At 43.4% G+C, this 12,122-nt stretch overlaps 2 protein-coding genes across 2 annotated transcripts in view; one reads left to right on the forward strand and one right to left on the reverse strand.

The window, feature by feature from the left end:
- Positions 1-12,122, reverse strand: part of T265_06030 (hypothetical protein) — a gene marked incomplete at both ends in the record, with an annotated part of 146,642 nt that overhangs the window by 39,999 nt on the left and 94,521 nt on the right. The window contains 3 exons of the mRNA XM_009171189.1: positions 1,175-1,308; positions 4,854-4,924; positions 6,222-6,398. Of these exons, the coding sequence (XP_009169453.1) occupies positions 1,175-1,308; positions 4,854-4,924; positions 6,222-6,398 (382 nt within the window). The remainder of the gene's footprint in view (positions 1-1,174; positions 1,309-4,853; positions 4,925-6,221; positions 6,399-12,122) is intronic.
- T265_06029 (hypothetical protein) overlaps positions 1-12,122 on the forward strand; it is a gene marked incomplete at both ends in the record, with an annotated part of 33,847 nt that overhangs the window by 6,479 nt on the left and 15,246 nt on the right. The gene's annotated exons all lie outside the window — the stretch shown is intronic.

Genomic DNA, 12,122 nt, shown 5'->3' on the forward strand with positions numbered 1-12,122 from the left:
TCTTTGACAGCCCACGACTAGTTTCACCACTTTTGGGGCTTATCAGGTGGGTGCAATCCCTGAATGTCCGTCAACTTTATGTTCTACCTAAACTCGAATTACACGAAATTAGTGAAATACACTTATTTGCATAACAATTTGGTATTGACGGGAGACTCACCTGGAACCCAGCTGAATCTCTGGTTCATGATGTTTCTGGTAAGTCTCCTGTCAAAACCAAATTTATTTCCAAATGAGTGTATTTTATTAGGGTCGGATCCTGATAGCTCACAATGGGAGTGAGTAACTTCAGCAATCCCGAGATAACGCGATAGATGCCTATGTCCCCCAAAGTGATACTGACTCGCACTTCTGAATGACAACCGGTGGTATTCGCTCACCAAGGTTACTGCATCAAGGTACTCTAACCAGACTTTGTTACTTTTTATTAGTATTGTTATTATGTAAAAGTACAATATTTCCGTCAGGTGAAGAAAACATTTCGTCATTTCCATCTCATCTCGTTCAGCGGCAGTGGTTCGGGCGCCTGTTGCGCAAAAACCATACCAAAACAAACCCTGGACCCATCAGACCATCTCAAGGATTGAGGAGAGCTGCTGAAAAACCCGGCCGGGTACGGCCAAGGGTGGTATGGTTCCCATGTGGTTTTCAAAGTCTATCACCGGAGCCGAGAAAGAAATAATCACAAAAATAGTTCCTCCAAAAGTTTTTAGGGAGAATCTCATTGGAAAATCCTGAAGTACCTTCCTCTTTCGGAGTGATTCTTAAGTAAGTGTATCTTATGAAAGAAATGACTGGTATTGACTGGTGTAATTGACGTGTTAGGCGGATTTGCAAACAAAAATGTATTTCAAGGAAGGCATGACCTTCTAACATAATTCAAAGTCTGCAACTGGCAAGTTCCAGTGATGTTCCAGTGGTAGAATCATGGATGCGTGACTCTGTCTTACTGCTCGCGGATGATATTCATGCTTCTGACTGCAAAGTTGTTATAAACCGAGAAAACACGGTAGTGAACTTTCAGAGGTCAGCTGATTGACCATTAGGGTGCATTCTCTGTCTTACTGGTCTGTCTAGAAAACTCGTGTCGCTACCGAGAAAAAAATGAAACCCATTCACGAGTCTACGCACAGAGTTCTAACACATCCTTCAGCAAACAAACCAGCGTACTTACCCAGAGGTAATTGGCTTCCGGGCTATGGGCACATTATCTGGAATAAAGTCCCAATCATTTGTAGCATCGGGAGTTGTGCCTGGTCCAAGTTCCGCGAATTCCCGACTGATTTCCTGTACACACCAATTTTGCTCCTTTTAGACAGTGAGAAAAAACGTACGCCAGCCAAATAAGTGAGGTGACTGTGAACAAACAAGTAGGACAGCGAGCTTGTGAGTCAGAAATAGCAATTGGAAACGATGCAGCCAACTAGCTGTCAGTCTGGGTTTCGAAACAGCCGACTGGTTTAAGCGCCCTCGAACAGCAAACATGTGTAAGAGACGGAATGACCGTCGTCTGTAGCCTAGGCTCGTCCGATGTCGGGGATAGCTGTCACGTCTTGCTAAATAAGAAACCGAACCCATTCCCTCCTCGTATGTACTGACGAAATTAATTGTGACAGCCGGATTCAGTGGGCGCCAAGATCTGGCCAACGAAACTAATCCGGTCGCGTATGCGGTCAGCTATCCCAGATGGCTGACTGATCTGTCTGTGTTCTAACTGACCACTGGTCAGTTGTTGTCCCTACAGTTTTTAGTTTAAATGATCCCTCTGGTTGACAGTCCTATGACATGAAACTCTAGTTTATACAAAGCAAAAAAGTTCTGTTTTCGATTCATGCAAACTTGATCTAAAAAGCCCGACAAGACAAGGCCACAGATTAATAGACCAACATATCCTCACGAGCAGCCATGTTGATCACCAGAAGCTTGTTTATTAGGTAGGAGCTCAACGAAACGAAAGGATGACGATATGCTGGTATGTTTGCGTCCCGAAGACAGTAAATGCGAAATACGCCGCTGAGGAACATCATACCTGAACCCAATCCACTTAATGAACAAAGAGTAGGACAAATTCATTGCAAAGAATGTCACACCAGACCAAATATCACTTGACTTGGATGGTTCAAAAAACCAGATTTCCACCATAGAGTGGAAGTGTCACAAATCAGATCCGGGTAGTTCATGGCATACCCTGTCGCCGCGTAAACCCCGACTCTCACACTGTCCAGTTTCACTTCGCCACAAATGTTTTTCCTGTTCCGCTCACCAAATCAACTTTCACAACGTTTTGATGGACTGGCTATCTTTTTTACGCCAAAAGCTCTCGGCCTGTTTCCAAGGCATGTGGACTAATTTCTCAAGGTAGCGTGATACGGCAAATCTTAGTGATTTCATCGCGATCCCACGATGATCGGACAATCTCAACGGTGCCTCATGGGGCTCACAGATTCTGGTGGAAAAATCAATTATGCCAACCTCCCCCTTCAGAGTGTACTTCAACTAGTACGCTTTATAATACCTATTGGGTCACACCGATTAGTAACGTGAAAGTAACCGGGACATCTTAACGTGATAGAAGGGTCTCGGTGTTCCGTGTTTCAACCGGAGCCTACAGAATCTACTTGTTTGGACTTTCTCAATATGGGACGATGCATTTCGGTACTTTCTTTTGTTCCAATTACGAGGTCCTTGGTCCGAACCCGGGGAAAGAAGAAAGGAGCTTACACACTACGTCCACCAAGGTTCACATGAAGCTGATCTCTGATAGTACAAAACCACACTAAAATCGATCATTCAGAGAGATATCGGTTGAAGGGCCAAAGAGCTTGCCAGTAAGGGGCTTTGCAGTATGCAGTCATCAAAAAAATATTTTACGTAACGTCGAAAGAAATATTTGAGAATTCGTAATTTTAAATAAGGTAGCTTTTTATTCCGGTGCTACAAGAACGTTTATTTATAAGGTGATTTTCATTACCTTCCCTGTCCTAATAGAAGGGACCACAACAGCGAGCAGAAGTTCGTTGAAGTAGCCTGCCTGACTGGTTGGGTGTGGCAGAAAAGAAATATGACCACGGTTTCTCCCTAGCTGTGGAAGTGTCAACTCTAAAAACCACTCGTGCACCTAGCATACTCATTAATGAATCATCTTGAATTACTATTTCAACGATATAAACTGTTACCTACATAACTGACAAATGCAACTTCATTCTACTTTGAAAACATCCATGGCCGGTGATCATGTATCATCGAAAACCAAACTTCTTTTTGCCAACCACCTAGATGTTGCATCAATCAAGAAATTCTATAAACTTGAACTTGGCAGTGCTCAAGTTAATTCCCAAAACCAAAAAAAACTGGAGAAGTGTCGTGTTGTTGCCAGGTCATCGGAGGGTGTCGCAAAGGTTGAGATGGGATCCCAGGGGTGAACGAGACCGCAGCGCTAAAAACTTAGAAAATCCGGTCGAAAAAATGCAGCTGATCTACACGTCCGAAATCAGCCAGCTTTACCTTCGTCGCATCAAGTCGTACGTATGTGCCAGTTAGTGTGGTGGATGAACGACGAGTGAATATTGTGTCTGAAGATCGCAGGCCCCAAGTGACAGCATAGTGACAGTTCACAGTGAACAAATCTACGTATCATCAAATGAAATCAGTCACTCTGAAATTTTCAAACATATCAGGAAGGTGAGATTCCTGAAATCAACTTCTGAACGCCCGGAACCTACCGCTCCACCAAAAGCTCAACTGGACAGCCTGATGAGTGTTCTCTGCGCCACAGAAGCACGACCGAATGTGATCAGCATTCAGGCTTTTCACAGAGACACGATCGATGTTGATGGGTGATCACTAACGCCTATCAGACAGCCTGGATCAATGTCAGAAAGTCCCCCTTAAATAGCGTGCGGCCGTTGTAACTTTTGCACTCGCTCTCGCTCTCTCACTCACTCGCTTGTTCGGAATACAGCTGTTGTGTTCCCTTCTGTGAGTCTTTTCTCTCCGACACTAGGCACTGGAGCGGGTCAGCTGCAGATACCTCAGATTGACGAATCAGAAGATATAACAAAACATGACCTCTGGCGGAAACAGTCACGGTCACCGGCTCAAACTATCACATCCAGTTTCATGCACATCAGGCTTGTGTACTAACAGGAAAGGTTTTCCATATCATCTCAATGTGAGACACTACTCATGAGGTTGCTGAAAACGGTTGGACCGCTCACTTCCGATTTCGCCCTTCTTGAAACCCATAAGATGGGGTATACCCAGTGTTTTCATCAATATTATGTTTTTCATAATATATATAGTATAATATATATAATAACATACGATGATATTCATAATATGTAGTATGTATAATTTATACATATAATATACAACATATAATAATATAATATACAATAACACTATCTGGTTGCTTCTTTTACCCATTCATTGTTGTTGTCCCGGGTTATTTAAAGTTCTAAGCCGTTCACTTGGGGCAAACGCAGACAGGATACTATGTATGCATAGACCGATAGAAATATATAGGCTTGACGCCAAAGTCCGAAACCTCTGTGGGTGGAGATGTACTACAGTTAGTGAGAAACATTCGGTTTACTAATAGACTGTTGGGATTAGGTTGAAGTGTGCGAAGAATAGTTCTCTGAGCACGAACCAAACAGATCGGCTGGGACTGATTTGACAGAAATGCAAACTCATAAAGGAGAGGAACGGAGTAGACCGAATCCAACCGAGAGGAAACTGTGTGAAACTTTGACCGACCAGACGATACAGTTCTGGGATGTGTGAACTTAAAAGCCCGCATTATCGGGTATGAGAGAAATTATTCGCCCAGAACAAAGGAAGATGTGACTCACTCGCAGTCCATTGGCCATTCTTCCGTGAGGTCCATTCTCCACAGGCGGATGTTCATGTATACTGTCTTCGCCTACAAAAAGAGAAAACAAATGAGTGGATAATGGATATATAGCTGTCTATGCTGACCGTTTTGTAGAGTAGACATTTTAAGTGGAACACTCCCAGCTGTCTGAAGCCAAGGGATTTCAGTGACACAACGTGGGACTTGACGTCAGGTTAGATCACCGGTCTCATTACCCTACAGACAGCGAAAAAGCATAATATAATTTTGGCTAAATTTCGCCAACGTGGGAACGTCAGGTTAGATCACCGGTCTCATTACCCTACAGACAGCGAAAAAGCATAATATAATTTTGGCTAAATTTCGCTTGTGACTAATCTAATAAAACCGTCCACAATACGGTCCACGGTATTTCCAACGATCTGGTATCATATGTTCTGATATCGTATGGAAAAGAAGTGAGTTCATCAGGTTGGATTAGCCCCAAACCCACATGACCTAAATCAACTCGTGGAGAGGATAGGGATACCACTTATTTACCTAAGCGAGTGCATTCAGAGCCAGGAATATGCTCAAACATGGCACTTTCGCACAGTACCTAGCGCTCTAACCTCTGAGCCACCGTCCGCTGAGCAGTGATCACAGCTTTCCTTCCAGTGAGAGAAATACCCCCTTGGCCTCTTCTGAGGCTGGCCTACCTTTAGGGAAAATTTGATTGCTCTGGTCTTCTCATGAGCAGGACTACGCTTCGGACGAGCCTCATCTGGGGGCCGACCAATTATCATTTTCAGTCCAACACTACCGACTTCTGCTCAGGAAGTAGTTATACAAATTTGAGGGTCCAAGGACCGTGTAAACAAAACTTCATAAGATTGAGAATAAGCCCAGGCGTGGTAGCACTTCTGATCAGCTGATCAGCAGCTTCCTACAAATGCATTCAGGTGATCAGATGCACTTATACCGAGCTATTTGCCACTGGGTATGCTTACTTAGTTTCCATGAGAGCTGGAGATGATAGCTTGAACTGCTGACTGTTCACCCCTGACTTGTCAATTACCCTTGTACAGATTTGACGGGATCTTGAACTCTGAAGCTCATTCACGTTGCAATTACTTACCGAATGAATGTTCGATTCAGTTGGTCTACACGTTTTTCACTCCAATTCCGGGAATAATTAACATTACGGACTTATCAACAAAAAGCTGGCTCTTGGAGGACAGGAACCTTAATGAAAAAGATGAAGGGTTCGAATGTTACTACCAATACTTCAAGGGGGGAATCCAAGAAAGCGAAACCAATCTCGTGTGCGCAATCCTCAAAGCCTCAACAAAACTGGCGGTGAGAATTCGTCTTGAAAGCGACTCACCAGACATGGTGGACATTTTGTCCAGGGCACTCCGACTAAACCCATTTGTACCATGATAGGCTGGCCGGAAAGCTAAGTGAGAACCGTGTGATCCCTGTGAGTATCGGTTGGTTTGCGTCAGACCGGCGGAACGGGAGAACAGTGGTGAGGACGGAACGATAGTGTAGTCCGGTTCAACTGGAACAGAACGGATAGAAGAGGGTGGGAGAAGTCGCAGTATATTTTCATGGAGGAAACTACTCACAAGGTTGCTGAAAACTCTTCGACAGCTCACGACCGGTTTCGCCCTTCTTAGGGCTCATCAGGTAAGCGCAGTTCCCGAGTTTCCGTCAACTTTATTATCTACGTGAACCTGGGAGAGGCTTTATTTCACGGTCAATAAGTCTAGACAAACTGGTTGTCGTCATACGCTAGGTGTAGACAGCAAGTCCTTGTCTCCTGAAGCATAAAAAGAGCTATGTTGTGGCAATCGTCCGTGTAACCGTCGCCGGCTAAAGCGCCAACTATTAGTGGAACCAGAGTAGTTGCTGAATGTCTCGAGTTCACCCCCTAGCACTCCACAAGTGGAAAACCGAATTACACCAAGGATGAATGGTTGAATAAAAGTTGTGCAGAACACAGCGTCAAAGTAGCGTCGTTTAATGCTTGATAGTTCGGTCACCAGAATGCGTCTTTTCAAAAGTGAAATACTTAGTGTTTCAAAAAAAACAAGGCGGCTGGTAGAAATAGACTGTCGGCTCGGTTGACGCATGCCGATCGAGTATGATACACCAGACACCGCACAAAATCTATCTGAATGTAATGAGAGGCCCGTTTGAATTGGCTGAGCCTGGTCAAACATTGGTTCTCTGCTGTAGTATGCATGAGAACATTCACCCATTTTTTGAACCTGCTTTGAATATTTTTGGGGGCGCAAGAGAAAACACTGTTGCCTATGTAAGTGGCTTTATGGTCCCCACGCTACTACCTGAGGAAATCGCGTAAATTTGGGCAGAACTGGTGCTTTTTGTTGGCGAAATACACTCATTCGCAAACAAATTTGGTTTTGCGAGAGACTCCACTGTAACCCAACTGAATCTTTCGTTTGTAATGTTTTATATATTCTATTATCTGTGATAAGAACAGTAAGTACGTTGAACACACATGAAAGAAACCTCACGAACACATTTGGAGGTATCTTTCAAGCAGATTCTGAATGTTGATCAGAACTCACCGACCAGTTTTGCTCTATTATGGGGTCTAGTGTATCAGACGTAATTTTCGAGTTTTCATTGCATTTCCGCCTTTCACTTACGAGCCAGTTGTTGTGTCAGCAGAATAGACTACCTGTTTGCAAGATAAACTTATATGAAGTCCTCGTATGGAACCGAGTCTTTCGCCTTGATCTCCTTCAACATATTACAGTGGATACCGGATTTCCTTGTGTCTCAGCTGGATCATTCTCATTCCCCAAAACATATGCCTTCGGCTTGTTCGAATGCACTAGTGATAGAATCAAGATCACCGGTGTATCCACCTGACCATTTGTTTCGGGAATCTACTGTCGTTGTACTTTTATCCGTCAATGTGTTTAGTGCTGTGTCGATTTCCTCTCTGCATTGTTAGCTGTAAGTTTCGTAGTAATGGGCATGATAAAGTACCCTCGGTCAAATGAGTAACTTGTGACCTTTCTCTTACTTATTGAATCGGTGAACAGGATTGAATCCATCACATTCGAAGATAAATGATGGTTTGGTTGGATGCTGGTGATCTAGATCTTGAGCCCGGCTCCAAATGAACGATCATCTTTTAGCTATTAGCGACGGGTGACTGACTCACCTGGAACACAAGTGAATCTCATGCCCCTAGGCAACTCATTGCGTTGCACCAGTCCGCCGCATGTTTCAGTTGGTACCATATTTGAAATATCGCGATACATTGTATAGGCGTAATGCACTACTCCAGAAGGGTGAAACCAGTAATAAAAAAGAAGTACACTCATTTGCAAACAAATTCGGTTTTGTGGGAGACTCATCTGGAACCCAGCTAAATCACTCGCTTATGATGTTTTTAAGCAGCTGAATATGCTGCACCAGGCCGCCCCATGTTTCAGTTGGCACGATATTTGAAATGTCGCGGTACATTGTTCACTGAAGAAGAGTGAAATCAGTCGTTGGCTGTCGAACAGTTTTCAGCAACCTTATAAGTAGTGTATTTCATCTGTTACATACATTCTAAATTTTGTTTTAAAACTGAATATGTTTACATACAGTGCCAAAGTAGAGATCGTTTATCCGAAAACGACCAGCAGTCCACTAGAACACATAGCATGGTATCATTAGTATTATACACTTCAGGCATACCAAATGAGAAACATCTCAGCGGAATTCGCTTTCTATGAGCTACTGTGTCGGTTGCCACATCTCCTTTACAGATCAGATACATCCTGGCGTATTCGGATAATACTCACATGAGAGATAAAAGAGTGAATTCAAACGTCACCAATAGCGAACATTAGCTGTGACCAATTTATGGTGATGCCAACAGACCGATCTGCCCGTTAATTAATAAGGAAATTCAGTGTTACACTCGCGCCAGTCAGATAATGGCCCCAATTCGATCGATGATAACATTGGTGAAGACGCATGCACAAAAGGATAATTACTTCATTCGGATAGCATGACAGCACCAATACAAACAAGCCGAAGAACATCCTGGCGAAAACTGGGGGAGGGTTAATTCACTTCGTACGCAAGAGGACAACTGATATGCCCACAACTTCAACAGGTAAGGCCGATAAAAGTGCCTCTGTATCATTGTGTCTCAGTTTTATCAACTGAAAACACACGATTGATTGGAAGGCAGGACTATACGGGGACAGCGTGTCATACTTTCTACCATGACCTGACGGGTAAAATATTCGAGGACTATACATCTTTGTTCCAAATGACTAGTGTGAACCGGGTGAACAAGAATATTAGGTAGCTTCCGACCTTAACTGAACCTTAGACACAGTCATCTAAATTTCACATAAGGTCGAATTCAAGATCTGTCTGTCTAAGGGTGAAACCAGTAATAAAAAAGAAGTACACTCATTTGCAAACAAATTCGGTTTTGTGGGAGACTCATCTGGAACCCAGCTAAATCACTCGCTTATGATGTTTTTAAGCAGCTGAATATGCTGCACCAGGCCGCCCCATGTTTCAGTTGGCACGATATTTGAAATGTCGCGGTACATTGTTCACTGAAGAAGAGTGAAATCAGTCGTTGGCTGTCGAACAGTTTTCAGCAACCTTATAAGTAGTGTATTTCATCTGTTACATACATTCTAAATTTTGTTTTAAAACTGAATATGTTTACATACAGTGCCAAAGTAGAGATCGTTTATCCGAAAACGACCAGCAGTCCACTAGAACACATAGCATGGTATCATTAGTATTATACACTTCAGGCATACCAAATGAGAATCATCTCAGCGGAATTCGCGTTCTATGAGCTACTATGTCCGTTGCCACATCTCCTTTACAGATCAGATACATCCTGGCGTATTCGGATAATACTCACATGAGAGATAAAAGAGTGAATTCAAACGTCACCAATAGCGAACATTAGCTGTGACCAATTTATGGTGATGCCAACAGACCGATCTGCCCGTTAATTAATAAGGAAATTCAGTGTTACACTCGCGCCAGTCAGATAATGGCCCCAATTCGATCGATGATAACATTGGTGAAGACGCATGCACAAAAGGATAATTACTTCATTCGGATAGCATGACAGCACCAATACAAACAAGCCGAAGAACATCCTGGCGAAAACTGGGGGAGGGTTAATTCACTTCGTACGCAAGAGGACAACTGATATGCCCACAACTTCAACAGGTAAGGCCGATAAAAGTGCCTCTGTATCATTGTGTCTCAGTTTTATCAACTGAAAACACACGATTGATTGGAAGGCAGGACTATACGGGGACAGCGTGTCATACTTTCTACCATGACCTGACGGGTAAAATATTCGAGGACTATACATCTTTGTTCCAAATGACTAGTGTGAACCGGGTGAACAAGAATATTAGGTAGCTTCCGACCTTAACTGAACCTTAGACACAGTCATCTAAATTTCACATAAGGTCGAATTCAAGATCTGTCTGTCTGCCTATCTATCTGTCTGTCTGTCTATCCATCAATCTACCTATCTACCACCTACCTATCTATCCATCTATCTGTCTGTCTGTCTGTCCGCCCGTCTAGCTGTCTATCTGTCTGTCTGTCGCTCTGTCTGTCTGTTTATCTGTCTGTTTTACTTTGTCTGTCTGTCTGTCCGTTTATCTGTCTGTCTGTTGTCTGTCTGTCTGTCTGTCTGTCTGTCTGTCACAGCAAAGTTGGGATTCTACATTCCGCATGCATCATTCCGTTTGCGGATGACTATTTAGGTTGAGTCTTCCGGGAGAAAGTCCATACTCATTCAGACAGTTGTTTGATGATAAGAAGCTATAGGATGTTTTAGGATAATTCCTTATATATGACCTTCCGTAATCTCAAACTGACTTATACTGTCAGCTTGTCTCCTATTGTAGTGTTATATAGATGGGATCACAACACGTATCTCCGTGCTGTTCTCCGTGCAAAATCCAGAGTGGCGCAAGCAGAGTGGTAGTCAACCCTTGACCAGGTGAAGTCGATCAAGAAGAGTCTGGGTACTATGGGCGCAAATGGCCTTCCGGGATTCCGTGCGTGCATGGTTGGAGACTCTGAAATATGTAGCTGCTATCCGATGATAATGGCGTTCCTATTGTCAGTTCCTATCCAGATTGTGCAGGCGAGCGTCTGGGGATGTAGGTACCTCGGAGAGATTGTGGTAAGGCTTCCAAATAAATTATGGTTGTACGGCATATAAGGATGCAACGCCTTCAAGAAATATGATCTGGATACCATTTTTCTGGCTTAGATCAATATTCTGACGAGGGCAATCCACAATCAGGACTTGATAATGCATGAAATGTACTATAAACAAACCGCATTGTATACTACGTACACCATTATCACCGGATTTATTTTCCCCTTTTAGATGTGGTCTACCGAGACGAATATTGCATCAATAGGTTTAAGTCATCTCAATTTGTACGATAACAGATGCATTTGTGAGTTTAAAAAAACGTCCATTTGCACAGCCGACAATGTTTTCCCCCCGAAAAAACGCAATCAGAGTCCATCTGTACGATAATCAGCATTCTAATAAGCATACACATTTTTATCGCTTCCCCGCCGACATTCTTGGCCGCCTTCTTTTAGAAGCATTGGTATAGATAATTGGATAGCATTCTCCCAACTTTGCGCTTCCTTTTTTTCCGAGAGTTCCGTGTTTAATACACGAAATCGGACCATCGATAGGCGGAAACCGGTTCGATGTGAGCAACAATCAAGTGACTTTTATAACTTTCACGTTCTGCAAATAAACTGAGGAAAAGAAGGTAGACACGATGACAATGGTGGAATGAACCTCTGCATACCAGGATCCCCTTCCCAAGAAGAACGAGGAAAGTTAGGGTGGCACGGTCTTTTCTCGTTACGAGCTTCCTAGAGAAAGCCAACCTACGGGGAAATGTCACATCTACCAGGCAATTTAAAAGGTTATTTCCTAATCCCTGTTCGTCTACTCTCCCATCACATCAGAGAGCTCCTCCTGAGTTGAGTTGACCGGACTAGGTTGCGCGGTGCCTTTGTCTCCCAATAACTGTGCGCTTTGTATCGGCGCTCAGTAGTCGCACAATGGAATTGAATTTTCGAAAACTATGACGTGTCCCTGATGGACAGGCAACTGAGTTCAGAGTACGAGTCCAATCTTTGGAAGCCCATCTAGGCATCCGGCGGTCTCAGCGATGCTAGTAAAGCATTCAACCAAACTTTTCACCACCAATATGAT

This window comes from Opisthorchis viverrini, assembly GCF_000715545.1.
Source record: "Opisthorchis viverrini unplaced genomic scaffold opera_v5_121, whole genome shotgun sequence".
Taxonomy (NCBI): Eukaryota; Metazoa; Platyhelminthes; class Trematoda; order Opisthorchiida; family Opisthorchiidae; genus Opisthorchis; species Opisthorchis viverrini.